At 57.0% G+C, this 21679-nt stretch overlaps 1 protein-coding gene, 1 long non-coding RNA gene and 42 other non-coding genes across 45 annotated transcripts; 1 reads left to right on the forward strand and 43 right to left on the reverse strand.

Annotated features, from left to right (window-relative positions):
- Window positions 1-179: 179 nt before the first annotated feature.
- LOC147651216 (uncharacterized) lies at window positions 180-21653 on the reverse strand. The gene is made up of 4 exons (XR_015274656.1): window positions 21441-21653; window positions 18995-19098; window positions 18001-18215; window positions 180-4667 (listed from the first exon to the last, which is right to left on the reverse strand). It is a non-coding gene; the product is annotated as an uncharacterized LOC147651216 (long non-coding RNA).
- Window positions 1470-4803, forward strand: AIRE (autoimmune regulator). Of its 2 annotated transcripts, XM_086844523.1 has the most exons (12): window positions 1470-1729; window positions 1825-1999; window positions 2102-2254; window positions 2354-2425; window positions 2529-2642; window positions 2756-2868; window positions 3036-3113; window positions 3405-3520; window positions 3591-3800; window positions 3890-3986; window positions 4249-4317; window positions 4483-4803. In XM_086844523.1, the coding sequence occupies exons 1-12, from the start codon at window positions 1589-1591 to the stop codon at window positions 4561-4563; spliced, it is 1419 nt and encodes a 472-aa protein (XP_086700649.1). In that variant the 5' UTR covers window positions 1470-1588; the 3' UTR covers window positions 4564-4803. The 2 variants fall into 2 exon arrangements, with proteins under 2 accessions (XP_086700649.1, XP_086700648.1); XM_086844522.1 differs by lacking the exon at window positions 4483-4803 and having other exon boundaries at window positions 1582-1729; window positions 4249-4455.
- On the reverse strand, window positions 4985-5103 carry LOC147651217 (5S ribosomal RNA). The gene has a single exon (XR_015274747.1). It is a non-coding gene; the product is annotated as a 5S ribosomal RNA (ribosomal RNA).
- LOC147651218 (5S ribosomal RNA) lies at window positions 5336-5454 on the reverse strand. Its single transcript, XR_015274754.1, has one exon. It is a non-coding gene; the product is annotated as a 5S ribosomal RNA (ribosomal RNA).
- Window positions 5636-5754, reverse strand: LOC147651219 (5S ribosomal RNA). The gene has a single exon (XR_015274762.1). It is a non-coding gene; the product is annotated as a 5S ribosomal RNA (ribosomal RNA).
- On the reverse strand, window positions 5952-6070 carry LOC147651220 (5S ribosomal RNA). Its single transcript, XR_015274763.1, has one exon. It is a non-coding gene; the product is annotated as a 5S ribosomal RNA (ribosomal RNA).
- On the reverse strand, window positions 6252-6370 carry LOC147651221 (5S ribosomal RNA). Its single transcript, XR_015274769.1, has one exon. It is a non-coding gene; the product is annotated as a 5S ribosomal RNA (ribosomal RNA).
- On the reverse strand, window positions 6552-6670 carry LOC147651222 (5S ribosomal RNA). Its single transcript, XR_015274737.1, has one exon. It is a non-coding gene; the product is annotated as a 5S ribosomal RNA (ribosomal RNA).
- Window positions 6852-6970, reverse strand: LOC147651223 (5S ribosomal RNA). The gene has a single exon (XR_015274738.1). It is a non-coding gene; the product is annotated as a 5S ribosomal RNA (ribosomal RNA).
- LOC147651224 (5S ribosomal RNA) lies at window positions 7168-7286 on the reverse strand. The gene has a single exon (XR_015274768.1). It is a non-coding gene; the product is annotated as a 5S ribosomal RNA (ribosomal RNA).
- LOC147651225 (5S ribosomal RNA) lies at window positions 7468-7586 on the reverse strand. The gene has a single exon (XR_015274765.1). It is a non-coding gene; the product is annotated as a 5S ribosomal RNA (ribosomal RNA).
- Window positions 7784-7902, reverse strand: LOC147651226 (5S ribosomal RNA). The gene has a single exon (XR_015274739.1). It is a non-coding gene; the product is annotated as a 5S ribosomal RNA (ribosomal RNA).
- LOC147651227 (5S ribosomal RNA) lies at window positions 8084-8202 on the reverse strand. Its single transcript, XR_015274736.1, has one exon. It is a non-coding gene; the product is annotated as a 5S ribosomal RNA (ribosomal RNA).
- Window positions 8400-8518, reverse strand: LOC147651228 (5S ribosomal RNA). Its single transcript, XR_015274764.1, has one exon. It is a non-coding gene; the product is annotated as a 5S ribosomal RNA (ribosomal RNA).
- Window positions 8700-8818, reverse strand: LOC147651229 (5S ribosomal RNA). Its single transcript, XR_015274766.1, has one exon. It is a non-coding gene; the product is annotated as a 5S ribosomal RNA (ribosomal RNA).
- LOC147651230 (5S ribosomal RNA) lies at window positions 9000-9118 on the reverse strand. Its single transcript, XR_015274740.1, has one exon. It is a non-coding gene; the product is annotated as a 5S ribosomal RNA (ribosomal RNA).
- On the reverse strand, window positions 9316-9434 carry LOC147651231 (5S ribosomal RNA). The gene has a single exon (XR_015274741.1). It is a non-coding gene; the product is annotated as a 5S ribosomal RNA (ribosomal RNA).
- On the reverse strand, window positions 9616-9734 carry LOC147651232 (5S ribosomal RNA). Its single transcript, XR_015274742.1, has one exon. It is a non-coding gene; the product is annotated as a 5S ribosomal RNA (ribosomal RNA).
- On the reverse strand, window positions 9916-10034 carry LOC147651233 (5S ribosomal RNA). Its single transcript, XR_015274743.1, has one exon. It is a non-coding gene; the product is annotated as a 5S ribosomal RNA (ribosomal RNA).
- On the reverse strand, window positions 10216-10334 carry LOC147651234 (5S ribosomal RNA). Its single transcript, XR_015274744.1, has one exon. It is a non-coding gene; the product is annotated as a 5S ribosomal RNA (ribosomal RNA).
- Window positions 10532-10650, reverse strand: LOC147651235 (5S ribosomal RNA). The gene has a single exon (XR_015274745.1). It is a non-coding gene; the product is annotated as a 5S ribosomal RNA (ribosomal RNA).
- On the reverse strand, window positions 10848-10966 carry LOC147651236 (5S ribosomal RNA). The gene has a single exon (XR_015274746.1). It is a non-coding gene; the product is annotated as a 5S ribosomal RNA (ribosomal RNA).
- On the reverse strand, window positions 11148-11266 carry LOC147651237 (5S ribosomal RNA). Its single transcript, XR_015274767.1, has one exon. It is a non-coding gene; the product is annotated as a 5S ribosomal RNA (ribosomal RNA).
- LOC147651238 (5S ribosomal RNA) lies at window positions 11448-11566 on the reverse strand. Its single transcript, XR_015274748.1, has one exon. It is a non-coding gene; the product is annotated as a 5S ribosomal RNA (ribosomal RNA).
- LOC147651239 (5S ribosomal RNA) lies at window positions 11764-11882 on the reverse strand. The gene has a single exon (XR_015274761.1). It is a non-coding gene; the product is annotated as a 5S ribosomal RNA (ribosomal RNA).
- Window positions 12064-12182, reverse strand: LOC147651240 (5S ribosomal RNA). The gene has a single exon (XR_015274749.1). It is a non-coding gene; the product is annotated as a 5S ribosomal RNA (ribosomal RNA).
- LOC147651241 (5S ribosomal RNA) lies at window positions 12364-12482 on the reverse strand. Its single transcript, XR_015274750.1, has one exon. It is a non-coding gene; the product is annotated as a 5S ribosomal RNA (ribosomal RNA).
- Window positions 12680-12798, reverse strand: LOC111933797 (5S ribosomal RNA). The gene has a single exon (XR_002866881.1). It is a non-coding gene; the product is annotated as a 5S ribosomal RNA (ribosomal RNA).
- Window positions 12980-13098, reverse strand: LOC147651242 (5S ribosomal RNA). The gene has a single exon (XR_015274751.1). It is a non-coding gene; the product is annotated as a 5S ribosomal RNA (ribosomal RNA).
- On the reverse strand, window positions 13280-13398 carry LOC111933800 (5S ribosomal RNA). Its single transcript, XR_002866883.2, has one exon. It is a non-coding gene; the product is annotated as a 5S ribosomal RNA (ribosomal RNA).
- On the reverse strand, window positions 13596-13714 carry LOC111933796 (5S ribosomal RNA). Its single transcript, XR_002866880.2, has one exon. It is a non-coding gene; the product is annotated as a 5S ribosomal RNA (ribosomal RNA).
- On the reverse strand, window positions 13896-14014 carry LOC111933799 (5S ribosomal RNA). Its single transcript, XR_002866882.1, has one exon. It is a non-coding gene; the product is annotated as a 5S ribosomal RNA (ribosomal RNA).
- Window positions 14196-14314, reverse strand: LOC147651243 (5S ribosomal RNA). Its single transcript, XR_015274752.1, has one exon. It is a non-coding gene; the product is annotated as a 5S ribosomal RNA (ribosomal RNA).
- Window positions 14496-14614, reverse strand: LOC147651244 (5S ribosomal RNA). The gene has a single exon (XR_015274753.1). It is a non-coding gene; the product is annotated as a 5S ribosomal RNA (ribosomal RNA).
- Window positions 14812-14930, reverse strand: LOC111933805 (5S ribosomal RNA). The gene has a single exon (XR_002866888.1). It is a non-coding gene; the product is annotated as a 5S ribosomal RNA (ribosomal RNA).
- Window positions 15112-15230, reverse strand: LOC111933804 (5S ribosomal RNA). The gene has a single exon (XR_002866887.1). It is a non-coding gene; the product is annotated as a 5S ribosomal RNA (ribosomal RNA).
- On the reverse strand, window positions 15412-15530 carry LOC147651245 (5S ribosomal RNA). Its single transcript, XR_015274755.1, has one exon. It is a non-coding gene; the product is annotated as a 5S ribosomal RNA (ribosomal RNA).
- Window positions 15712-15830, reverse strand: LOC147651246 (5S ribosomal RNA). Its single transcript, XR_015274756.1, has one exon. It is a non-coding gene; the product is annotated as a 5S ribosomal RNA (ribosomal RNA).
- On the reverse strand, window positions 16012-16130 carry LOC147651247 (5S ribosomal RNA). The gene has a single exon (XR_015274757.1). It is a non-coding gene; the product is annotated as a 5S ribosomal RNA (ribosomal RNA).
- On the reverse strand, window positions 16312-16430 carry LOC111933806 (5S ribosomal RNA). Its single transcript, XR_002866889.1, has one exon. It is a non-coding gene; the product is annotated as a 5S ribosomal RNA (ribosomal RNA).
- On the reverse strand, window positions 16612-16730 carry LOC147651248 (5S ribosomal RNA). The gene has a single exon (XR_015274758.1). It is a non-coding gene; the product is annotated as a 5S ribosomal RNA (ribosomal RNA).
- On the reverse strand, window positions 16928-17046 carry LOC147651249 (5S ribosomal RNA). The gene has a single exon (XR_015274759.1). It is a non-coding gene; the product is annotated as a 5S ribosomal RNA (ribosomal RNA).
- LOC147651250 (5S ribosomal RNA) lies at window positions 17228-17346 on the reverse strand. The gene has a single exon (XR_015274760.1). It is a non-coding gene; the product is annotated as a 5S ribosomal RNA (ribosomal RNA).
- LOC111933803 (5S ribosomal RNA) lies at window positions 17579-17697 on the reverse strand. The gene has a single exon (XR_002866886.2). It is a non-coding gene; the product is annotated as a 5S ribosomal RNA (ribosomal RNA).
- Window positions 21654-21679: the final 26 nt, after the last annotated feature.

Genomic DNA, 21679 nt, shown 5'->3' on the forward strand with positions numbered 1-21679 from the left:
GTGCCTGTGGCCAGGCTTGGGCAGAGCTCCAGGAAGGGAGATGAACCTCCTGTGTCACCTGACACCCACATTTTTCCCCTGGGGGGATGCATGAGACAGATGGTGGCAGAGCTGGGCACAGAAACCGCTCCTGAATGCTGACAGGAGCTGCAGAGTGAGCCTTTCCATAGGCAACCACATTAATTTATTAACCAGATTTATTAACACATGCAAGGGTATTTCCTGCTCCAAGGGTGTTGTCTTGTTATTCTTCCCGAGTTTCTTGACAGCAGATGCTTCCTCCTGGCACAGCTTTGGAGGCAGCAGATACTGCTCCAGTTTTTTAAGACACAGCAATGAAAGTTCCTCCCTGTATTCCCTTGTGCTGCCCAGCAGCGTCCCCTCTTGCACCGTGCTCTGATCCTGCTCAGGTTGGAGTTTGCCCCGTGGCCTGGTGACAGATGTGCACAGCCACAGCACCCTTGGCAGAGCCTGCGGGGCAGCCCAGACACACCTTCAAGAGGGAGGGAGGCTAGAAATTGATTCTGGGGAAATCCAAACGTCTGGGACTTGGGGTAGGAGCTGTTGAGCTTTCTCCTTCCCAGCTACCTGGTACAGAGCAGCCATGCCCCCAGACTTTTCTATGCCAGATGCTTTCAAGTAGTCAGCTTCCCCCTGGCTCCACACTTTTTTCAGCTCCGTATGCTCAGTTTTGGAAGTGGACACTGACAGAGCTGTGGGCTGCACCTGCCCAGGTGTTCCCTGGGAGTACTCAAGGCACTGCCATGGCTCTGGCAAAACGTTTGCTTGTTCAGCATCCTCAGTTGTACCCCTACACACCTTTTGTGGAGTTGCTTTGTGTGTCAGTGCTTCCTATTGCCCCACAGAAGCTGCCTGCAACCTCAGGAGATCAGTTTGCTTAATTGGCCCAGTCTCCAGAAGCATTTTATATCCTTTTTCAGGCCAATGTGCACCAAAATCACTCACATCTTGTCTCCTCTGTCTCTGGAATCCTGTGTCTCTGTGAGCACCCAGACAGTTCCTCCTGTGTTTCTATCTTGAGACATACCACATTGTCCATGAGAGATGCTGGGAAGGGAAGTGGAGAATGTGGGGGGAGGACACACTCAAAGGCACCCACACCCTGACTCTCTTTTGTTGCTGTCACATCCCCAGCTGTTGGGCCCTTACTTCCCACATGCTCCTGCAGCCGAGTTTCTGAATGAGAGAAGCAGGTCCTGTGGAAAGTCCAGAAATTTTGGGAGCTGCCTGGGTGGCCACAGATATGAGAGAGGTGGGAGCCCCTCGCCAGAACCTCACTGACCCCCTCTCCCTCGTCAGTCCAGGATGGTCCCCGCGGGTTGGGTGTCCTTGCCCAGCAGCACAGCCGATCCCACGCTGGCTGCTGCCGCCCGGAGCTGCGGTGGTGCCTGGGGCTGGGGGGCTGGGACAAGCCCAGTGCCGCCGCGAGGGAGGGCCGGGTTCAGGTTACGGCCTCGTACAGAAATGAGTGGGGCTGCGAGAGTCCAATGAGGTTTCTGGTGCCGCGGCAGAGGTGTATTAAAGGCGAGTGTCCGGGCGGCTGCGGGCTCCGGCAGTGTCCCCGGGCATGGCGGGGCCGGGCAGCGACGGGGACCTGCGGCGCCTGCTGAAGCTGCACCGCACCGAGATCGCCATGGCAGTGGACGACGTCTTCCCACTGCTGCATGGCCTGGCTGACCACGATGTCGTCCCTGATCACATCTTCAAGGTGAGGGTGCGGAGCAGGACAGGCCGGTGATGCTGTGGGGGCCGGGGCCGGAGGAGGGCCGGAGGGCAGCCCGTAGGCCGTGGTGTGCCTGGCAGGAGACGCTGAGCCGGACGGAGCGGGAGGGCTCCCACCGCGCTTTCCACGCGCTGCTCACCTGGCTGCTGGGCCGCGACTCTGCCGCAGTCCGCGACTTCTGGGCCGTCCTCTTCAAGGACTACAACCTGGAGCGGTACTCCCGGCTCCGGCCTCTCCGCGGCGCCTTCCCCAGAGGTAGCAGGGGCTCAGGCAGAACTGGCACCCCGGCGGGCTGACAGTGCGCAGGGGTGACAGCCAGGGTGCCGGTGCCTGTCCCCGTGTCTGTTCTTCTTGCAGAGGTGGAGCTGGGGCGGCAGCGCCGTGGAAGGCGCTTCTCCCCGAGCCCCACAGCACCGGCCCCACACAGACCCCAAGGCAAGAGGAAAGCCCCTGAGGAGCGGGACAAGGCCCGGGCAGCACAGTCCGCTCCACGGCACAGCGCCAGTCCTGGTATGGAGACCCAGAGCAGGACGGAGACGGGCCAGGGTGCTGCCCCCGAGGTATTGTGAGGTACTGTGCCCCCTGACGCCCATCCTCACAATGCTGCAGGGCCCCTGATGAAGGCAAAGACTGTGAAGAAGCCGGAGGGCACAGATACCCCCCGCACTTCTCGTGCCAGCGGTGAGTGCCAAAACCCCCAGGGCAGCTTCTGCCTGTCCACCCTGTTTTCCCACAGCCGTGGGCAGGGGCTGCCCACCCCACTAAGCTGCTCCCCTGCCTGCAGCCCTCCAGGCAGTGGCTGCTTCGGTGCAGAGGGCAGTGGCTGTGGCAGGTGGTGAGGTGCCCGTCAGCCGTGGGGCCATCGAGGGCATCCTCATTAAACATGTGCTGGATCCACGTAAGTACAGCCCAGCCACCTCCTGCCCAGTTTAGTCCCCAAATTCAGGAGCCACCCTCAGGCAGGGCAAGGTGGGGAAGGGAAGCTGGAGCTGCCTCTGGCCTCTCTTGCAGGCAGCTCCAAGACAGTCAGCAGAGCTGAGGATGAGCCATATAACCCTGCTGCCTGCGAGGAGCCAGAGGCCAGGAGCAGAAGCCACAGCCTGAAGCCCTCTGCCCAGCCCAAGGCATGCCAAAGTGTAGAGACACCCCCCTCATATGTTTTGACCCCCATCTTGTGCAGCTGCCAAGGCTGTGGCAGGGGGTTGTTTCTGCATGGTATCATAGCCATGGCCTGGGAGTGTCCCCCAGTGCAAGCAGTGCCTCTCCAAGCCCCTTCTTGTGTTGCCAACAGAACAGGGAACCCCAACTGCACCCCCAGGGCCAGCTGCCAGCAGCCACTGTGTTCAGCCAGGACCCTGTGCCCCAGCAGGTGAGCCCTTGATATGACACCTGGTGCACCCACAAGAGGAACTGTTGGGGTTTCCCTGGCATATCTATTTGCCCTGGCCTTGAAAAGGAAACCCAAGGCTCAGCTACTGGGGGTTCACCAGGTTACGACTCCCAAGAGACAGGCAATTTTGCCACCCTTAAAGGATTGGTATGTTTGGTGAAGGGTGGGTGATACAGGGGGAGAGGGCAAGGGGGATGACAGACCTTGCCACAGCCACGGCTTCAGCCTGTGAGGGTGGCAGTGATGCCCTGCCCACTCCCCTGAGGACAGGAGAATGAGGATGAGTGTGCAGCATGCGGTGATGGTGGTGAGCTCATCTGCTGTGACGGCTGCCCCAGGGCCTTTCACCTTGCCTGCCTGGTGCCCCCACTGCCCCACGTCCCCAGGTGAGTCCCAGGGCACACAGGCCTGCTAGTGCCCCCTGCCATCCCTCACTGCACTGCTCCCACTGTGCAGCGGGACATGGCGATGTGGCTCCTGTGTGGAGAACGTGACTGAACCAGGCCAGCTGCTGGAGGCAGACTTGCCTGTGGAGAGACCCCCCGAGATCCTGGGAGAGGCGACACGGGACACCCAGCTGGGTGGAGTTGAGGGAAGTGTCTGCAGCCGCTGCTGCACCCAGATCCCCACTGCCCGACACTGTCCTGCTCCCAATGGGGACCCCAGGTGAATCCCCCATCACGCCCCACATCCCAGCCTTTGTTCCTCCTTGGAGGGGTCTGCCCTGACAGTCTGTGTCACCCCTGATGGTGTAGGGGGCTGCTGCTGTGCACATCCTGCATGGGCACCCTGGACACAGGTGGCGTGGGCACCACCTCAGCAGCTGGAGACCAACTGCTTCCAGCAGCCAAGGTCAGCACAAGCTGCCAGGAATGGGGTGGGAGAGGAAGAGCAGGGAAGAGCTCCTATGGGGAGCAGGAAGATGGAGGTGGGTCAGGTAGGGTGAGGGACTGGCTGACACCACATGGAGGTGGACTTGGACGGACAAGTTAGTGAAGCTGTATTGGGGGAGCAGGAGCTGGGCCCACAACAGGTGATGGCCTGAACAAGCCTGACCAAAGGAGAGCAGGCTGAGGGCAGAAAGGGAGCTGGAATGACATCTCTCCATGCACAGGCAGAGGACGGAGCCCTTGGCAGTGACACTGTGCTGAGCCGGGATGAGCTCGATGCGCTGCTAGGTGAGGTAAGACTCTGTGACACCAACAGGCAGATTCCGTGCAAAGCGGATGTCTCTGGTGTGGCCCACAGGGTGACACGTGGCTGTGGGTCAGGCACTGTGTGCTGGGAGACCCCACAGGGGAAGGATGTGGTATGGGAATAGAAAATGAACACTGGGGCTGTCCCACAGAGCACGTGGGATGGGATCTTGCAGTGGGCATTCCAGACTATGGCACGGCCGCTCGCAGAAACACAGGGGCTCCTTGCCTAGTGCACAGATCAAGCAGCGGACTCCACATCCCAAGCTATGAAAAAACAGCCTCTGAGAAAGATGCAAAACAAAATGTAAACAGGCATCACAGCTGCCCAAAAATCCTGACAGAAAAAAACACAAAAGAACATAAGAAAAATACTGAGACAAAGGAAAATAGCAGGTCACAGCTAGTGACACTCAACAGAGAAAATGCACAATGAAAAAGTGAATAAATAACATCACAGAGAAAATACAAAAGGTGATTGAAAAAAAATATAAAAACAATACCACAATAAAAAAATCGTTGTTATTAAACAAATGATAAAAAGATAAAGTTACAAAACAATAACTTAGTTATAAACTAGTTATAAACTATTCCAAAATGAAAAGAGAAGTGGACATGGAAATCTCAAAAATGTCACCACACAGATGCAAAAGAAGCCTACAGCACCCGGTATTCCCAGGCGGTCTCCCATCCAAGTACTAACCGGGCCCGACCCTGCTTAGCTTCCGAGATCAGACGGGATCGGGCGTTCTCAGGGTGGTATGGCCGTAGGCACTTTGCTCAGCCTCTGCAGCTCTCTCGAGCACACACCTCCACCTTCTCACACTGACCTGCAACCGCATTTACACACCACACGGTGGCCACACCTGGCAATGGTACACTACAACCTATAGCCGCACCTACAGTGTACAAGGCACAAAAAGTATATAAACCACGCATGCCAGCACCCTCCTGCCCCTCGCCACGGCTGCCCAAGCAAAACAAGGGAGCACACGCAGCAAAAGATGCCTACAGCACCCGGTATTCCCAGGCGGTCTCCCATCCAAGTACTAACCGGGCCCGACCCTGCTTAGCTTCCGAGATCAGACGGGATCGGGCGTTCTCAGGGTGGTATGGCCGTAGGCACTTTGCTCAGCCTCTGCAGTGCTCTCGAGCACACACCTCCACCTTCTCACACTGACCTGCACCAAACAGCCCAAAAGACACTCACAAGGCACAAAAAGCATACAAGCGACACGTGCCAGCATCCTCCTGCCCCTCGCCACGGCTGCCCAAGCAAAACAAGGGAGCACACGCAGCAAAAGATGCCTACAGCACCCGGTATTCCCAGGCGGTCTCCCATCCAAGTACTAACCGGGCCCGACCCTGCTTAGCTTCCGAGATCAGACGGGATCGGGCGTTCTCAGGGTGGTATGGCCGTAGGCACTTCGCTCAGCCTCTGCAGCGCTCTCGAGCCCACACCCCCACCTTCTCACAATGACCTGCACCAAACACCCGAAAAGATACACACAAGGCACACAAAGCATACAAGTGACACGTGCCAGCACCCTCCTGCCCCTCGCCACGGCTGCCCAAGCAAAACAAGGGACTGCAAACCTACTTGCCCGCATGTAGCAAAAGATGCCTACAGCACCCAGTATTCCCAGGCGGTCTCCCATCCAAGTACTAACCGGGCCCGACCCTGCTTAGCTTCCGAGATCAGACGGGATCGGGCGTTCTCAGGGTGGTATGGCCGTAGGCACTTTGCTCAGCCTCCGCAGCGCTCTCGAGCACACACCTCCACCTTCTCACAATGACCTGCACCAAACACCCGAAAAGATACACACAAAGCACACAAAGCATACAAGCGACACGTGCCAGCACCCTCCTGCCCCTCGCCACAGCTGCCCAAGCAGAACAAGGGAGCACACGCAGCAAAAGATGCCTACAGCACCCGGTATTCCCAGGCGGTCTCCCATCCAAGTACTAACCGGGCCCGACCCTGCTTAGCTTCCGAGATCAGACGGGATCGGGCGTTCTCAGGGTGGTATGGCCGTAGGCACTTTGCTCAGCCTCTGCAGTGCTCTCGAGCACACACCTCCACCTTCTCACACTGACCTGCACCAAACAGCCCAAAAGACACTCACAAGGCACAAAAAGCATACAAGCGACACGTGCCAGCATCCTCCTGCCCCTCGCCACGGCTGCCCAAGCAGAACAAGGGAGCACACGCAGCAAAAGATGCCTACAGCACCCGGTATTCCCAGGCGGTCTCCCATCCAAGTACTAACCGGGCCCGACCCTGCTTAGCTTCCGAGATCAGACGGGATCGGGCGTTCTCAGGGTGGTATGGCCGTAGGCACTTTGCTCAGCCTCCGCAGCGCTCTCGAGCACACACCTCCACCTTCTCACAATGACCTGCACCAAACACCCGAAAAGATACACACAAAGCACACAAAGCATACAAGCGACACGTGCCAGCACCCTCCTGCCCCTCGCCACAGCTGCCCAAGCAGAACAAGGGAGCACACGCAGCAAAAGATGCCTACAGCACCCGGTATTCCCAGGCGGTCTCCCATCCAAGTACTAACCGGGCCCGACCCTGCTTAGCTTCCGAGATCAGACGGGATCGGGCGTTCTCAGGGTGGTATGGCCGTAGGCACTTCGCTCAGCCTCTGCAGCGCTCTCGAGCCCACACCCCCACCTTCTCACAATGACCTGCACCAAACACCCGAAAAGATACACACAAGGCACACAAAGCATACAAGTGACACGTGCCAGCACCCTCCTGCCCCTCGCCACGGCTGCCCAAGCAAAACAAGGGACTGCAAACCTACTAGCCCGCATGTAGCAAAAGATGCCTACAGCACCCGGTATTCCCAGGCGGTCTCCCATCCAAGTACTAACCGGGCCCGACCCTGCTTAGCTTCCGAGATCAGACGGGATTGGGCGTTCTCAGGGTGGTATGGCCGTAGGCACTTTGCTCAGCCTCCGCAGCGCTCTCGAGCACACACCTCCACCTTCTCACACTGACCTGCACCAAAAAGCCCAAAAGACACTCACAAGGCACAAAAAGTATATAAACCACACGTGCCAGCACCCTCCTGCCCCTCGCCACGGCTGCCCAAGCAAAACAAGGGAGCACACGCAGCAAAAGATGCCTACAGCACCCGGTATTCCCAGGCGGTCTCCCATCCAAGTACTAACCGGGCCCGACCCTGCTTAGCTTCCGAGATCAGACGGGATCAGGCGTTCTCAGGGTGGTATGGCCGTAGGCACTTTGCTCAGCCTCCGCAGCGCTCTCGAGCACACACCTCCACCTTCTCACACTGACCTGCACCAAACAGCCCAAAAGACACTCACAAGGCACAAAAAGCATACAAGCGACACGTGCCAGCACCCTCCTGCCCCTCGCCACGGCTGCCCTAGCAAAACAAGGGACTGCAAACCTACTTGCCCGCATGTAGCAAAAGATGCCTACAGCACCCGGTATTCCCAGGCGGTCTCCCATCCAAGTACTAACCGGGCCCGACCCTGCTTAGCTTCCGAGATCAGACGGGATCGGGCGTTCTCAGGGTGGTATGGCCGTAGGCACTTTGCTCAGCCTCTGCAGCGCTCTCGAGCACACACCTCCACCTTCTCACACTGACCTGCACCAAACAGCCCAAAAGACACTCACAAGGCACAAAAAGCATACAAGCGACACGTGCCAGCACCCTCCTGCCCCTCGCCACGGCTGCCCAAGCAAAACAAGGGAGCACACGCAGCAAAAGATGCCTACAGCACCCGGTATTCCCAGGCGGTCTCCCATCCAAGTACTAACCGGGCCCGACCCTGCTTAGCTTCCGAGATCAGACGGGATCGGGTGTTCTCAGGGTGGTATGGCCGTAGGCACTTTGCTCAGCCTCCGCAGCGCTCTCGAGCACACACCTCCACCTTCTCACACTGACCTGCACCAAACAGCCCAAAAGACACTCACAAGGCACAAAAAGCATACAAGCGACACATGCCAGCACCCTCCTGCCCCTCGCCACGGCTGCCCTAGCAAAACAAGGGACTGCAAACCTACTTGCCCGCATGTAGCAAAAGATGCCTACAGCACCCAGTATTCCCAGGCGGTCTCCCATCCAAGTACTAACCGGGCCCGACCCTGCTTAGCTTCCGAGATCAGACGGGATCGGGCGTTCTCAGGGTGGTATGGCCGTAGGCACTTTGCTCAGCCTCCGCAGCGCTCTCGAGCACACACCTCCACCTTCTCACACTGACCTGCACCAAACAGCCCAAAAGACACTCACAAGGCACAAAAAGCATACAAGCGACACGTGCCAGCACCCTCCTGCCCCTCGCCACGGCTGCCCAAGCAAAACAAGGGAGCACACGCAGCAAAAGATGCCTACAGCACCCGGTATTCCCAGGCGGTCTCCCATCCAAGTACTAACCGGGCCCGACCCTGCTTAGCTTCCGATATCAGACGGGATCGGGCGTTCTCAGGGTGGTATGGCCGTAGGCACCTCGCTCAGCCTGTGCAGCGCTCTCGAGCACACACCTCCACCTTCTCACACTGACCTGCACCAAACAGCCCAAAAGACACTCACAAGGCACAAAAAGCATACAAGCGACACGTGCCAGCACCCTCCTGCCCCTCGCCACGGCTGCCCAAGCAAAACAAGGGAGCACACGCAGCAAAAGATGCCTACAGCACCCGGTATTCCCAGGCGGTCTCCCATCCAAGTACTAACCGGGCCCGACCCTGCTTAGCTTCCGAGATCAGACGGGATCGGGCGTTCTCAGGGTGGTATGGCCGTAGGCACTTTGCTCAGCCTCTGCAGCGCTCTCGAGCACACACCTCCACCTTCTCACACTGACCTGCACCAAACAGCCCAAAAGACACTCACAAGGCACAAAAAGCATACAAGCGACACGTGCCAGCACCCTCCTGCCCCTCGCCACGGCTGCCCTAGCAAAACAAGGGACTGCAAACCTACTTGCCCGCATGTAGCAAAAGATGCCTACAGCACCCGGTATTCCCAGGCGGTCTCCCATCCAAGTACTAACCGGGCCCGACCCTGCTTAGCTTCCGAGATCAGACGGGATCGGGCGTTCTCAGGGTGGTATGGCCGTAGGCACTTTGCTCAGCCTCTGCAGCGCTCTCGAGCACACACCTCCACCTTCTCACACTGACCTGCACCAAACAGCCCAAAAGACACTCACAAGGCACAAAAAGCATACAAGCGACACGTGCCAGCACCCTCCTGCCCCTCGCCACGGCTGCCCAAGCAAAACAAGGGAGCACACGCAGCAAAAGATGCCTACAGCACCCGGTATTCCCAGGCGGTCTCCCATCCAAGTACTAACCGGGCCCGACCCTGCTTAGCTTCCGAGATCAGACGGGATCGGGCGTTCTCAGGGTGGTATGGCCGTAGGCACTTTGCTCAGCCTCCGCAGCGCTCTCGAGCACACACCTCCACCTTCTCACACTGACCTGCACCAAACAGCCCAAAAGACACTCACAAGGCACAAAAAGCATACAAGCGACACGTGCCAGCACCCTCCTGCCCCTCGCCACGGCTGCCCAAGCAAAACAAGGGAGCACACGCAGCAAAAGATGCCTACAGCACCCGGTATTCCCAGGCGGTCTCCCATCCAAGTACTAACCGGGCCCGACCCTGCTTAGCTTCCGAGATCAGACGGGATCGGGCGTTCTCAGGGTGGTATGGCCGTAGGCACTTTGCTCAGCCTGTGCAGCGCTCTCGAGCACACACCTCCACCTTCTCACACTGACCTGCACCAAACAGCCCAAAAGACACTCACAAGGCACAAAAAGCATACAAGCGACACGTGCCAGCACCCTCCTGCCCCTCGCCACGGCTGCCCAAGCAAAACAAGGGAGCACACGCAGCAAAAGATGCCTACAGCACCCGGTATTCCCAGGCGGTCTCCCATCCAAGTACTAACCGGGCCCGACCCTGCTTAGCTTCCGAGATCAGACGGGATCGGGCGTTCTCAGGGTGGTATGGCCGTAGGCACTTTGCTCAGCCTCTGCAGCGCTCTCGAGCACACACCTCCACCTTCTCACACTGACCTGCACCAAACAGCCCAAAAGACACTCACAAGGCACAAAAAGCATACAAGCGACACGTGCCAGCACCCTCCTGCCCCTCGCCACGGCTGCCCTAGCAAAACAAGGGACTGCAAACCTACTTGCCCGCATGTAGCAAAAGATGCCTACAGCACCCGGTATTCCCAGGCGGTCTCCCATCCAAGTACTAACCGGGCCCGACCCTGCTTAGCTTCCGAGATCAGACGGGATCGGGCGTTCTCAGGGTGGTATGGCCGTAGGCACTTCGCTCAGCCTCTGCAGCGCTCTCGAGCCCACACCCCCACCTTCTCACAATGACCTGCACCAAACACCCGAAAAGATACACACAAGGCACACAAAGCATACAAGTGACACGTGCCAGCACCCTCCTGCCCCTCGCCACGGCTGCCCAAGCAAAACAAGGGACTGCAAACCTACTAGCCCGCATGTAGCAAAAGATGCCTACAGCACCCGGTATTCCCAGGCGGTCTCCCATCCAAGTACTAACCGGGCCCGACCCTGCTTAGCTTCCGAGATCAGACGGGATCGGGCGTTCTCAGGGTGGTATGGCCGTAGGCACTTTGCTCAGCCTCCGCAGCGCTCTCGAGCACACACCTCCACCTTCTCACACTGACCTGCACCAAACAGCCCAAAAGACACTCACAAGGCACAAAAAGCATACAAGCGACACGTGCCAGCACCCTCCTGCCCCTCGCCACGGCTGCCCAAGCAAAACAAGGGAGCACACGCAGCAAAAGATGCCTACAGCACCCGGTATTCCCAGGCGGTCTCCCATCCAAGTACTAACCGGGCCCGACCCTGCTTAGCTTCCGATATCAGACGGGATCGGGCGTTCTCAGGGTGGTATGGCCGTAGGCACTTTGCTCAGCCTCCGCAGCGCTCTCGAGCACACACCTCCACCTTCTCACACTGACCTGCACCAAACAGCCCAAAAGACACTCACAAGGCACAAAAAGCATACAAGCGACACGTGCCAGCACCCTCCTGCCCCTCGCCACGGCTGCCCAAGCAAAACAAGGGAGCACACGCAGCAAAAGATGCCTACAGCACCCGGTATTCCCAGGCGGTCTCCCATCCAAGTACTAACCGGGCCCGACCCTGCTTAGCTTCCGAGATCAGACGGGATCGGGCGTTCTCAGGGTGGTATGGCCGTAGGCACCTCGCTCAGCCTGTGCAGCGCTCTCGAGCACACACCTCCACCTTCTCACACTGACCTGCACCAAACAGCCCAAAAGACACTCACAAGGCACAAAAAGCATACAAGCGACACGTGCCAGCACCCTCCTGCCCCTCGCCACGGCTGCCCTAGCAAAACAAGGGACTGCAAACCTACTTGCCCGCATGTAGCAAAAGATGCCTACAGCACCCGGTATTCCCAAGCGGTCTCCCATCCAAGTACTAACCGGGCCCGACCCTGCTTAGCTTCCGAGATCAGACGGGATCGGGCGTTCTCAGGGTGGTATGGCCGTAGGCACTTCGCTCAGCCTCCGCAGCGCTCTCGAGCACACACCTCCACCTTCTCACACTGACCTGCACCAAAAAGCCCAAAAGACACTCACAAGGCACAAAAAGTATATAAACCACACGTGCCAGCACCCTCCTGCCCCTCGCCACGGCTGCCCAAGCAAAACAAGGGAGCACACGCAGCAAAAGATGCCTACAGCACCCGGTATTCCCAGGCGGTCTCCCATCCAAGTACTAACCGGGCCCGACCCTGCTTAGCTTCCGAGATCAGACGGGATCGGGCGTTCTCAGGGTGGTATGGCCGTAGGCACTTTGCTCAGCCTCTGCAGCGCTCTCGAGCACACACCTCCACCTTCTCACACTGACCTGCACCAAACAGCCCAAAAGACACTCACAAGGCACAAAAAGCATACAAGCGACACGTGCCAGCACCCTCCTGCCCCTCGCCACGGCTGCCCAAGCAAAACAAGGGAGCACACGCAGCAAAAGATGCCTACAGCACCCGGTATTCCCAGGCGGTCTCCCATCCAAGTACTAACCGGGCCCGACCCTGCTTAGCTTCCGAGATCAGACGGGATCGGGCGTTCTCAGGGTGGTATGGCCGTAGGCACTTTGCTCAGCCTCCGCAGCGCTCTCGAGCACACACCTCCACCTTCTCACACTGACCTGCACCAAACAGCCCAAAAGACACTCACAAGGCACAAAAAGCATACAAGCGACACATGCCAGCACCCTCCTGCCCCTCGCCACGGCTGCCCTAGCAAAACAAGGGACTGCAAACCTACTTGCCCGCATGTAGCAAAAGATGCCTACAGCACCCGGTATTCCCAGGCGGTCTCCCATCCAAGTACTAACCGGGCCCGACCCTGCTTAGCTTCCGAGATCAGACGGGATCGGGCGTTCTCAGGGTGGTATGGCCGTAGGCACCTCGCTCAGCCTGTGCAGCGCTCTCGAGCACACACCTCCACCTTCTCACACTGACCTGCACCAAACAGCCCAAAAGACACTCACAAGGCACAAAAAGCATACAAGCGACACGTGCCAGCACCCTCCTGCCCCTCGCCACGGCTGCCCAAGCAAAACAAGGGAGCACACGCAGCAAAAGATGCCTACAGCACCCGGTATTCCCAGGCGGTCTCCCATCCAAGTACTAACCGGGCCCGACCCTGCTTAGCTTCCGAGATCAGACGGGATCGGGCGTTCTCAGGGTGGTATGGCCGTAGGCACTTTGCTCAGCCTCCGCAGCGCTCTCGAGCACACACCTCCACCTTCTCACACTGACCTGCACCAAACAGCCCAAAAGACACTCACAAGGCACAAAAAGCATACAAGCGACACGTGCCAGCACCCTCCTGCCCCTCGCCACGGCTGCCCAAGCAAAACAAGGGAGCACACGCAGCAAAAGATGCCTACAGCACCCGGTATTCCCAGGCGGTCTCCCATCCAAGTACTAACCGGGCCCGACCCTGCTTAGCTTCCGAGATCAGACGGGATCGGGCGTTCTCAGGGTGGTATGGCCGTAGGCACTTTGCTCAGCCTCTGCAGCGCTCTCGAGCACACACCTCCACCTTCTCACACTGACCTGCACCAAACAGCCCAAAAGACACTCACAAGGCACAAAAAGCATACAAGCGACACGTGCCAGCACCCTCCTGCCCCTCGCCACGGCTGCCCTAGCAAAACAAGGGACTGCAAACCTACTTGCCCGCATGTAGCAAAAGATGCCTACAGCACCCGGTATTCCCAGGCGGTCTCCCATCCAAGTACTAACCGGGCCCGACCCTGCTTAGCTTCCGAGATCAGACGGGATCGGGCGTTCTCAGGGTGGTATGGCCGTAGGCACTTTGCTCAGCCTCTGCAGCGCTCTCGAGCACACACCTCCACCTTCTCACACTGACCTGCACCAAACAGCCCAAAAGACACTCACAAGGCACAAAAAGCATACAAGCGACACGTGCCAGCACCCTCCTGCCCCTCGCCACGGCTGCCCAAGCAAAACAAGGGAGCACACGCAGCAAAAGATGCCTACAGCACCCGGTATTCCCAGGCGGTCTCCCATCCAAGTACTAACCGGGCCCGACCCTGCTTAGCTTCCGAGATCAGACGGGATCGGGCGTTCTCAGGGTGGTATGGCCGTAGGCACTTTGCTCAGCCTCCGCAGCGCTCTCGAGCACACACCTCCACCTTCTCACACTGACCTGCACCAAACAGCCCAAAAGACACTCACAAGGCACAAAAAGCATACAAGCGACACGTGCCAGCACCCTCCTGCCCCTCGCCACGGCTGCCCAAGCAAAACAAGGGAGCACACGCAGCAAAAGATGCCTACAGCACCCGGTATTCCCAGGCGGTCTCCCATCCAAGTACTAACCGGGCCCGACCCTGCTTAGCTTCCGAGATCAGACGGGATCGGGCGTTCTCAGGGTGGTATGGCCGTAGGCACTTTGCTCAGCCTCCGCAGCGCTCTCGAGCACACACCTCCACCTTCTCACACTGACCTGCACCAAACAGCCCAAAAGACACTCACAAGGCACAAAAAGCATACAAGCGACACGTGCCAGCACCCTCCTGCCCCTCGCCACGGCTGCCCAAGCAAAACAAGGGAGCACACGCAGCAAAAGATGCCTACAGCACCCGGTATTCCCAGGCGGTCTCCCATCCAAGTACTAACCGGGCCCGACCCTGCTTAGCTTCCGAGATCAGACGGGATCGGGCGTTCTCAGGGTGGTATGGCCGTAGGCACTTTGCTCAGCCTCTGCAGCGCTCTCGAGCACACACCTCCACCTTCTCACACTGACCTGCACCAAACAGCCCAAAAGACACTCACAAGGCACAAAAAGCATACAAGCGACACGTGCCAGCACCCTCCTGCCCCTCGCCACGGCTGCCCTAGCAAAACAAGGGACTGCAAACCTACTTGCCCGCATGTAGCAAAAGATGCCTACAGCACCCGGTATTCCCAGGCGGTCTCCCATCCAAGTACTAACCGGGCCCGACCCTGCTTAGCTTCCGAGATCAGACGGGATCGGGCGTTCTCAGGGTGGTATGGCCGTAGGCACTTTGCTCAGCCTCTGCAGCGCTCTCGAGCACACACCTCCACCTTCTCACACTGACCTGCACCAAACAGCCCAAAAGACACTCACAAGGCACAAAAAGCATACAAGCGACACGTGCCAGCACCCTCCTGCCCCTCGCCACGGCTGCCCAAGCAAAACAAGGGAGCACACGCAGCAAAAGATGCCTACAGCACCCGGTATTCCCAGGCGGTCTCCCATCCAAGTACTAACCGGGCCCGACCCTGCTTAGCTTCCGAGATCAGACGGGATCGGGCGTTCTCAGGGTGGTATGGCCGTAGGCACTTTGCTCAGCCTCCGCAGCGCTCTCGAGCACACACCTCCACCTTCTCACACTGACCTGCACCAAACAGCCCAAAAGACACTCACAAGGCACAAAAAGCATACAAGCGACACGTGCCAGCACCCTCCTGCCCCTCGCCACGGCTGCCCAAGCAAAACAAGGGAGCACACGCAGCAAAAGATGCCTACAGCACCCGGTATTCCCAGGCGGTCTCCCATCCAAGTACTAACCGGGCCCGACCCTGCTTAGCTTCCGAGATCAGACGGGATCGGGCGTTCTCAGGGTGGTATGGCCGTAGGCACCTCGCTCAGCCTGTGCAGCGCTCTCGAGCACACACCTCCACCTTCTCACACTGACCTGCACCAAACAGCCCAAAAGACACTCACAAGGCACAAAAAGCATACAAGTGACACGTGCCAGCACCCTCCTGCCCCTCGCCACGGCTGCCCAAGCAAAACAAGGGAGCACACGCAGCAAAAGATGCCTACAGCACCCGGTATTCCCAGGCGGTCTCCCATCCAAGTACTAACCGGGCCCGACCCTGCTTAGCTTCCGAGATCAGACGGGATCGGGCGTTCTCAGGGTGGTATGGCCGTAGGCACTTTGCTCAGCCTCTGCAGCGCTCTCGAGCACACACCTCCACCTTCTCACACTGACCTGCACCAAACAGCCCAAAAGACACTCACAAGGCACAAAAAGCATACAAGCGACACGTGCCAGCACCCTCCTGCCCCTCGCCACGGCTGCCCAAGCAAAACAAGGGAGCACACGCAGCAAAAGATGCCTACAGCACCCGGTATTCCCAGGCGGTCTCCCATCCAAGTACTAACCGGGCCCGACCCTGCTTAGCTTCCGAGATCAGACGGGATCGGGCGTTCTCAGGGTGGTATGGCCGTAGGCACTTTGCTCAGCCTCCGCAGCGCTCTCGAGCACACACCTCCACCTTCTCACACTGACCTGCACCAAACAGCCCAAAAGACACTCACAAGGCACAAAAAGCATACAAGCGACACGTGCCAGCACCCTCCTGCCCCTCGCCACGGCTGCCCAAGCAAAACAAGGGAGCACACGCAGCAAAAGATGCCTACAGCACCCGGTATTCCCAGGCGGTCTCCCATCCAAGTACTAACCGGGCCCGACCCTGCTTAGCTTCCGAGATCAGACGGGATCGGGCGTTCTCAGGGTGGTATGGCCGTAGGCACCTCGCTCAGCCTGTGCAGCGCTCTCGAGCACACACCTCCACCTTCTCACACTGACCTGCACCAAACAGCCCAAAAGACACTCACAAGGCACAAAAAGCATACAAGCGACACGTGCCAGCACCCTCCTGCCCCTCGCCACGGCTGCCCAAGCAAAACAAGGGAGCACACGCAGCAAAAGATGCCTACAGCACCCGGTATTCCCAGGCGGTCTCCCATCCAAGTACTAACCGGGCCCGACCCTGCTTAGCTTCCGAGATCAGACGGGATCGGGCGTTCTCAGGGTGGTATGGCCGTAGGCACTTTGCTCAGCCTGTGCAGCGCTCTCGAGCACACACCTCCACCTTCTCACACTGACCTGCACCAAACAGCCCAAAAGACACTCACAAGGCACAAAAAGCATACAAGCGACACGTGCCAGCACCCTCCTGCCCCTCGCCACGGCTGCCCTAGCAAAACAAGGGACTGCAAACCTACTTGCCCGCATGTAGCAAAAGATGCCTACAGCACCCGGTATTCCCAGGCGGTCTCCCATCCAAGTACTAACCGGGCCCGACCCTGCTTAGCTTCCGAGATCAGACGGGATCGGGCGTTCTCAGGGTGGTATGGCCGTAGGCACCTCGCTCAGCCTGTGCAGCGCTCTCGAGCACACACCTCCACCTTCTCACACTGACCTGCACCAAACAGCCCAAAAGACACTCACAAGGCACAAAAAGCATACAAGCGACACGTGCCAGCACCCTCCTGCCCCTCGCCACGGCTGCCCAAGCAAAACAAGGGAGCACACGCAGCAAAAGATGCCTACAGCACCCGGTATTCCCAGGCGGTCTCCCATCCAAGTACTAACCGGGCCCGACCCTGCTTAGCTTCCGAGATCAGACGGGATCGGGCGTTCTCAGGGTGGTATGGCCGTAGGCACTTTGCTCAGCCTCTGCAGCTCTCTCGAGCACACACCTCCACCTTCTCACACTGACCTGCAACCGCATTTACACACCACACGGTGGCCACACCTGGCAATGGTACACTACAACCTACAGCCGCACCTACAGTGTACAAGGCACAAAAAGTATATAAACCACGCATGCCAGCACCCTCCTGCCCCTCGCCACGGCTGCCCTAGCAAAACAAGGGAGCACACGCAGCAAAAGATGCCTACAGCACCCGGTATTCCCAGGCGGTCTCCCATCCAAGTACTAACTGGGCCCGACCCTGCTTAGCTTCCGAGATCAGACGGGATCGGGCGTTCTCAGGGTGGTATGGCCGTAGGCACTTTGCTCAGCCTCTGCAGCGCTCTCGAGCACACACCTCCACCTTCCCGCCCTGATCCGCACCCTCATAGATTACATGGTGGCCAGAGCTGGCCATGGCACAACACAACCTACAGCCGCATCCTACAGTGTACAAGGCACAAAAAGTATACAAACCACGCATGCCAGCATCCTGTATTCCCAGGTGGTCTCCCGTCTAAGTACTAACCAGTCCCGACACTCTTCATGTTCAGAGAAGTAAACGCGATATTTCTGTCAGGCTGTAGGCTTAATATATTCCTGAAACAGTTTAGGTTTACTTACGCGCCGGGCACGAAGCCTAAGCCCGAGTTTTCTCGTGCGAGGAGCATCTGGCGGGGCCCGAAGCCTGAGCGGAGCAGTGTCGGGGCCGGTCCGAGCGCCGTGCGGAGATGGGCGGTGCGGGCTTGGCGGGAACGCGACCGTGTGGATAGGGCGGCTGTGCTCGTACTACGTGGGGTCAGCGGGTCGCGATTGGCAGATCCATTGCCTTCCTCGTGCTGGCATTGGTGGCGCTTGACGCCTCTCCGTCAGATTCCCCTCCCTTGCCCCACAGTCGCTACCTCGGCTCGACAGATTCTACCCGTGCTCTACAGTCCCTATCCCGTTCCCGCAGACCCTATCCCGGCCCACAGCCCCTGTACCACCCATAATCCCTTCCCCGGCCCACTGTTCCTACCTTGGCCCACAGTCCCTATCCTGGTCTACAAAACCTCCCCAGCCTACAATCTCTCCCCCAGCCCACAGACTGTACCCTGGCCTACAGTTCATATTCTGGCCCCACAGTCCCAATTGCAATCCTACAATCACTAACCCAGCGCTAAAGTTGCTACCCCAACCCTACAGAGATTTCAGCTGCAGTCCTATTGTGACATCATAGTGATGCTGGCTACAATCCCACAAGGTTTATTTCACCAGCTCCATCTTTGCATATTCCCATTGCTGCCAAGCGAAGCTTCTCCTTCTTGTGGAAGGATCTTCACTGTGCTCCAGATCTTTGAGGTTCCAACTTCAACTCTAGAATGCATATTCCAAACCCAGCCTGAAGAACTTTATTTCAGGTCTAGCCTCACGGTTGCTGTCTCAGTCCTACAGAGATTTCTGCTCCATCCCTGAAGTTGCTATTCCAGCCCAACAATCCCTCTACCAGCCCTACAGTTCTTATCCCCACTCTGCAGTCATTTAAGCTTTATCCCTTTGTTTCTCTACCAGCTCCACTGCTTCAGCTTCAGTTCCACATCTTCCCACCACTGCCAGGTGAAGTTCCAGATCTTCCCACCTCTGCCAGGTGAAGATGCTCCTGGATCAGGGCTGGATCTTCTTTTCACATCCAGCTCTCTCGTGTTTCAGCTCCAGCTCTAGAATCCACATTTGAGCTCCAGCCTGTCACGGGTGGGAGTGGTAACTTCAGACAAAATTTATTTAAGAAGCCCTTCCACTGTGTCACAAGGTGCAGAAAAGGATTCCTTTGCTTTCTCAGAGAGAGATGCCTGGGGCAGCTGTAAACAGTCCCAGCTCTGGACTTTGCCAACAATTAAAGTTTTACAACTTTGGCCCACAGGTTTTAACGACAGCAAATCAGATATATTTTTATGAGAATGAATTATTTATTATGATAAATGATTAGACAAAAAGACCTCAGAAATATTTACTAGACACTATAAAAGCTAAAACTATTATTCTACAAGATAGGATCATGCATTATATCAAAGCAATATTAAAGCAATTCTATGAAAGCTAGCAAAAAAACCCTTATTAGAGACTGATGAAACTCACCAACAACTGTGAACAAATCTCTTCTAACCTTTAGAAGTATCCTTGGTGAGCATCCCTAAAACCCAATGGAAAAATCTCCACACGCTTCTATTAGAAGAACCTACTATATGGAAAGTGGACTGGACTTTTATAGTGTGATGCAGTTGACCATCAGTGATATGCCTACAGATCAGTTTAGCAGTTTATCTGCCAAATCTTTGTCTTGTTATCAGCAGGTTGATTTGAGGCTGGTCTGCCAGATTGAGACAGTGTGCCGGGTTTTTAGCATGATTCAGCACCAAAAAACAGCACATGATGAGCCTCTCAGCCCACCATTGGTAGCTGAGAGGGCATTGTTTGAGTTGTTTGACCACATCTCAGGGCCAAGCATCCTGTTACACAGCCTCACAGTCCCTACCCAAACCGCACAGTGATTCCACCTCCAGCTACACGGGATTTATCCAGCTCCAGAGTTTTCACTGCTCCACATTGGTTTGGGTCTGGATTCAGCCCCAGGGGCTTCAACATACCCTCTGGCCCCACAGCCCCAGCCCTATAATCTTTATGTTATTAAAACATCATATATCTAGGAATAGAAGTTTTAAAAATAGAATAAAATAAAAATATGGCAATGCAATAGTATAATTAAATCTTAATACAACTAGAATAATGTAAAACTGAGATAGTAAACAATAAAATAGAATCAGTAGAAACTTAACCTGGATCTAGACCCAAACTGATGTGGAGTAATGGAAATTGTGGGGGTGGAGGTACATAAATCCTATGGGGAAGGGGAGGGAGCTGAAGCTTGAGGGCTACAGGAGCTGCCAGGGGGGATTCCAGGCCTCCCAGAAATGGTACCACCCACAAGCTGGGAGTGGAGGTCTCAGAGCCAGCCGAGGGGCACCTTTTGGGATCTGGGACCAAGGGCTGAGCAGTTGTTTCCAGCACCTAATGCTGGCTGAGGGGCCTGTGGGCAGGTGGGGTGCAGGGCAAGGTGTGTACTGTGGACCAGTGCTCATTTGCCTCCAAAGCTGGGGCCCCATTGGGATGAGTGTGGCAGCTCCTAGAGATATTTAAGTGATGACAGTGATTGATTCATCGCCTTGTCAACAGTCCTGGAGTAGAGTGACAATCAGGAGCAGGTTTTAGCCAGAGGCAGTGGAAAGCTGAGGAGCTGGAGCTGAGGCAGCAGAGCTGTCGGTGACATAGAGAAGGTGGGGCTTAGGGTAAAACCACTGTGGGGCTAGATAGGGGCTGTGGAGCCAGGATAGGCGCTGTACGGCTGTAGATGGAATATGGACTCTAGAGCTGAAGCATCAGAGAGCTGAAGCTGAAATGAAGATCCTGCCTTGATCCAGGAGCAGCTTCACATGGCAGCATCGGGAAGATGCAGAGCTGGAGCAGAAACATCAGAGCTGGTAGAGAAATAAAGTTTCTGGGGCTGCAGCTGAAATCACTGGAGCTGGGATAAGGACTGTGTGGCTCTGATAGGAAAAATGGGGCCAGGATAACAACTTCAGGGATGGAGTGAGAATCACGGAAGGGAAGGCCATGCAAACCTCTGCCTTACCTTGCCCACCTTTCTCCTTCCCTTGCTTACCCCTCTCCTTGCCTCTCCTACCCCTCCCTTGCTGCTGTCTCCCACCCATAGCCGTGGCCTACAGCTTTATTTCCACCAGATGGCAGCCTGGCTTTGCAGTTGCCGATTTCACCCTCAGCTACTCTTTTCCCTGGGCACCCTGCAGGTACAGAAGCGCCTTGTGTTGTTGGATCGTTCTTCAGGGTGGCCAGTGACCGAGGCAGAATTCCCCGCTCTCCTCCCCACTCCTCTCTGGTGGAAAGAACGTGTCTCCATCATAGACATGGCACCGCCTGAGGGCAACGAGGTGTGGGCGTAGCACATCCCACCCCTTCTACACAGCAGCCCTTTCCCGGGCATACCGAAATATGAATATACTGAAATATACCTGCAGTGGCTGTCCTGTGTCACATGCTGTGATGAACCTGCAGCCGTCCTGACCCTCCCGACCCTCGCTGGGGCAGCCTAGAGCTGCCCAGACAGTATGTAGGAGCAGGGTGGCTGCAAACGGCCTCATAAGTCATTTTCTGAGTAGGTTTGGTGGGAATGAGCTTATCCAAGAGGGTCAACTGCAGGTCACCACATCAGAGAACTGCTTACTACCTGCCCGGAGGTGTCAAACAGCCA

This window comes from Cyanistes caeruleus, chromosome 10, assembly GCF_971803275.1.
Source record: "Cyanistes caeruleus chromosome 10, bCyaCae1.hap1.1, whole genome shotgun sequence".
Taxonomy (NCBI): domain Eukaryota; kingdom Metazoa; phylum Chordata; class Aves; order Passeriformes; family Paridae; genus Cyanistes; species Cyanistes caeruleus.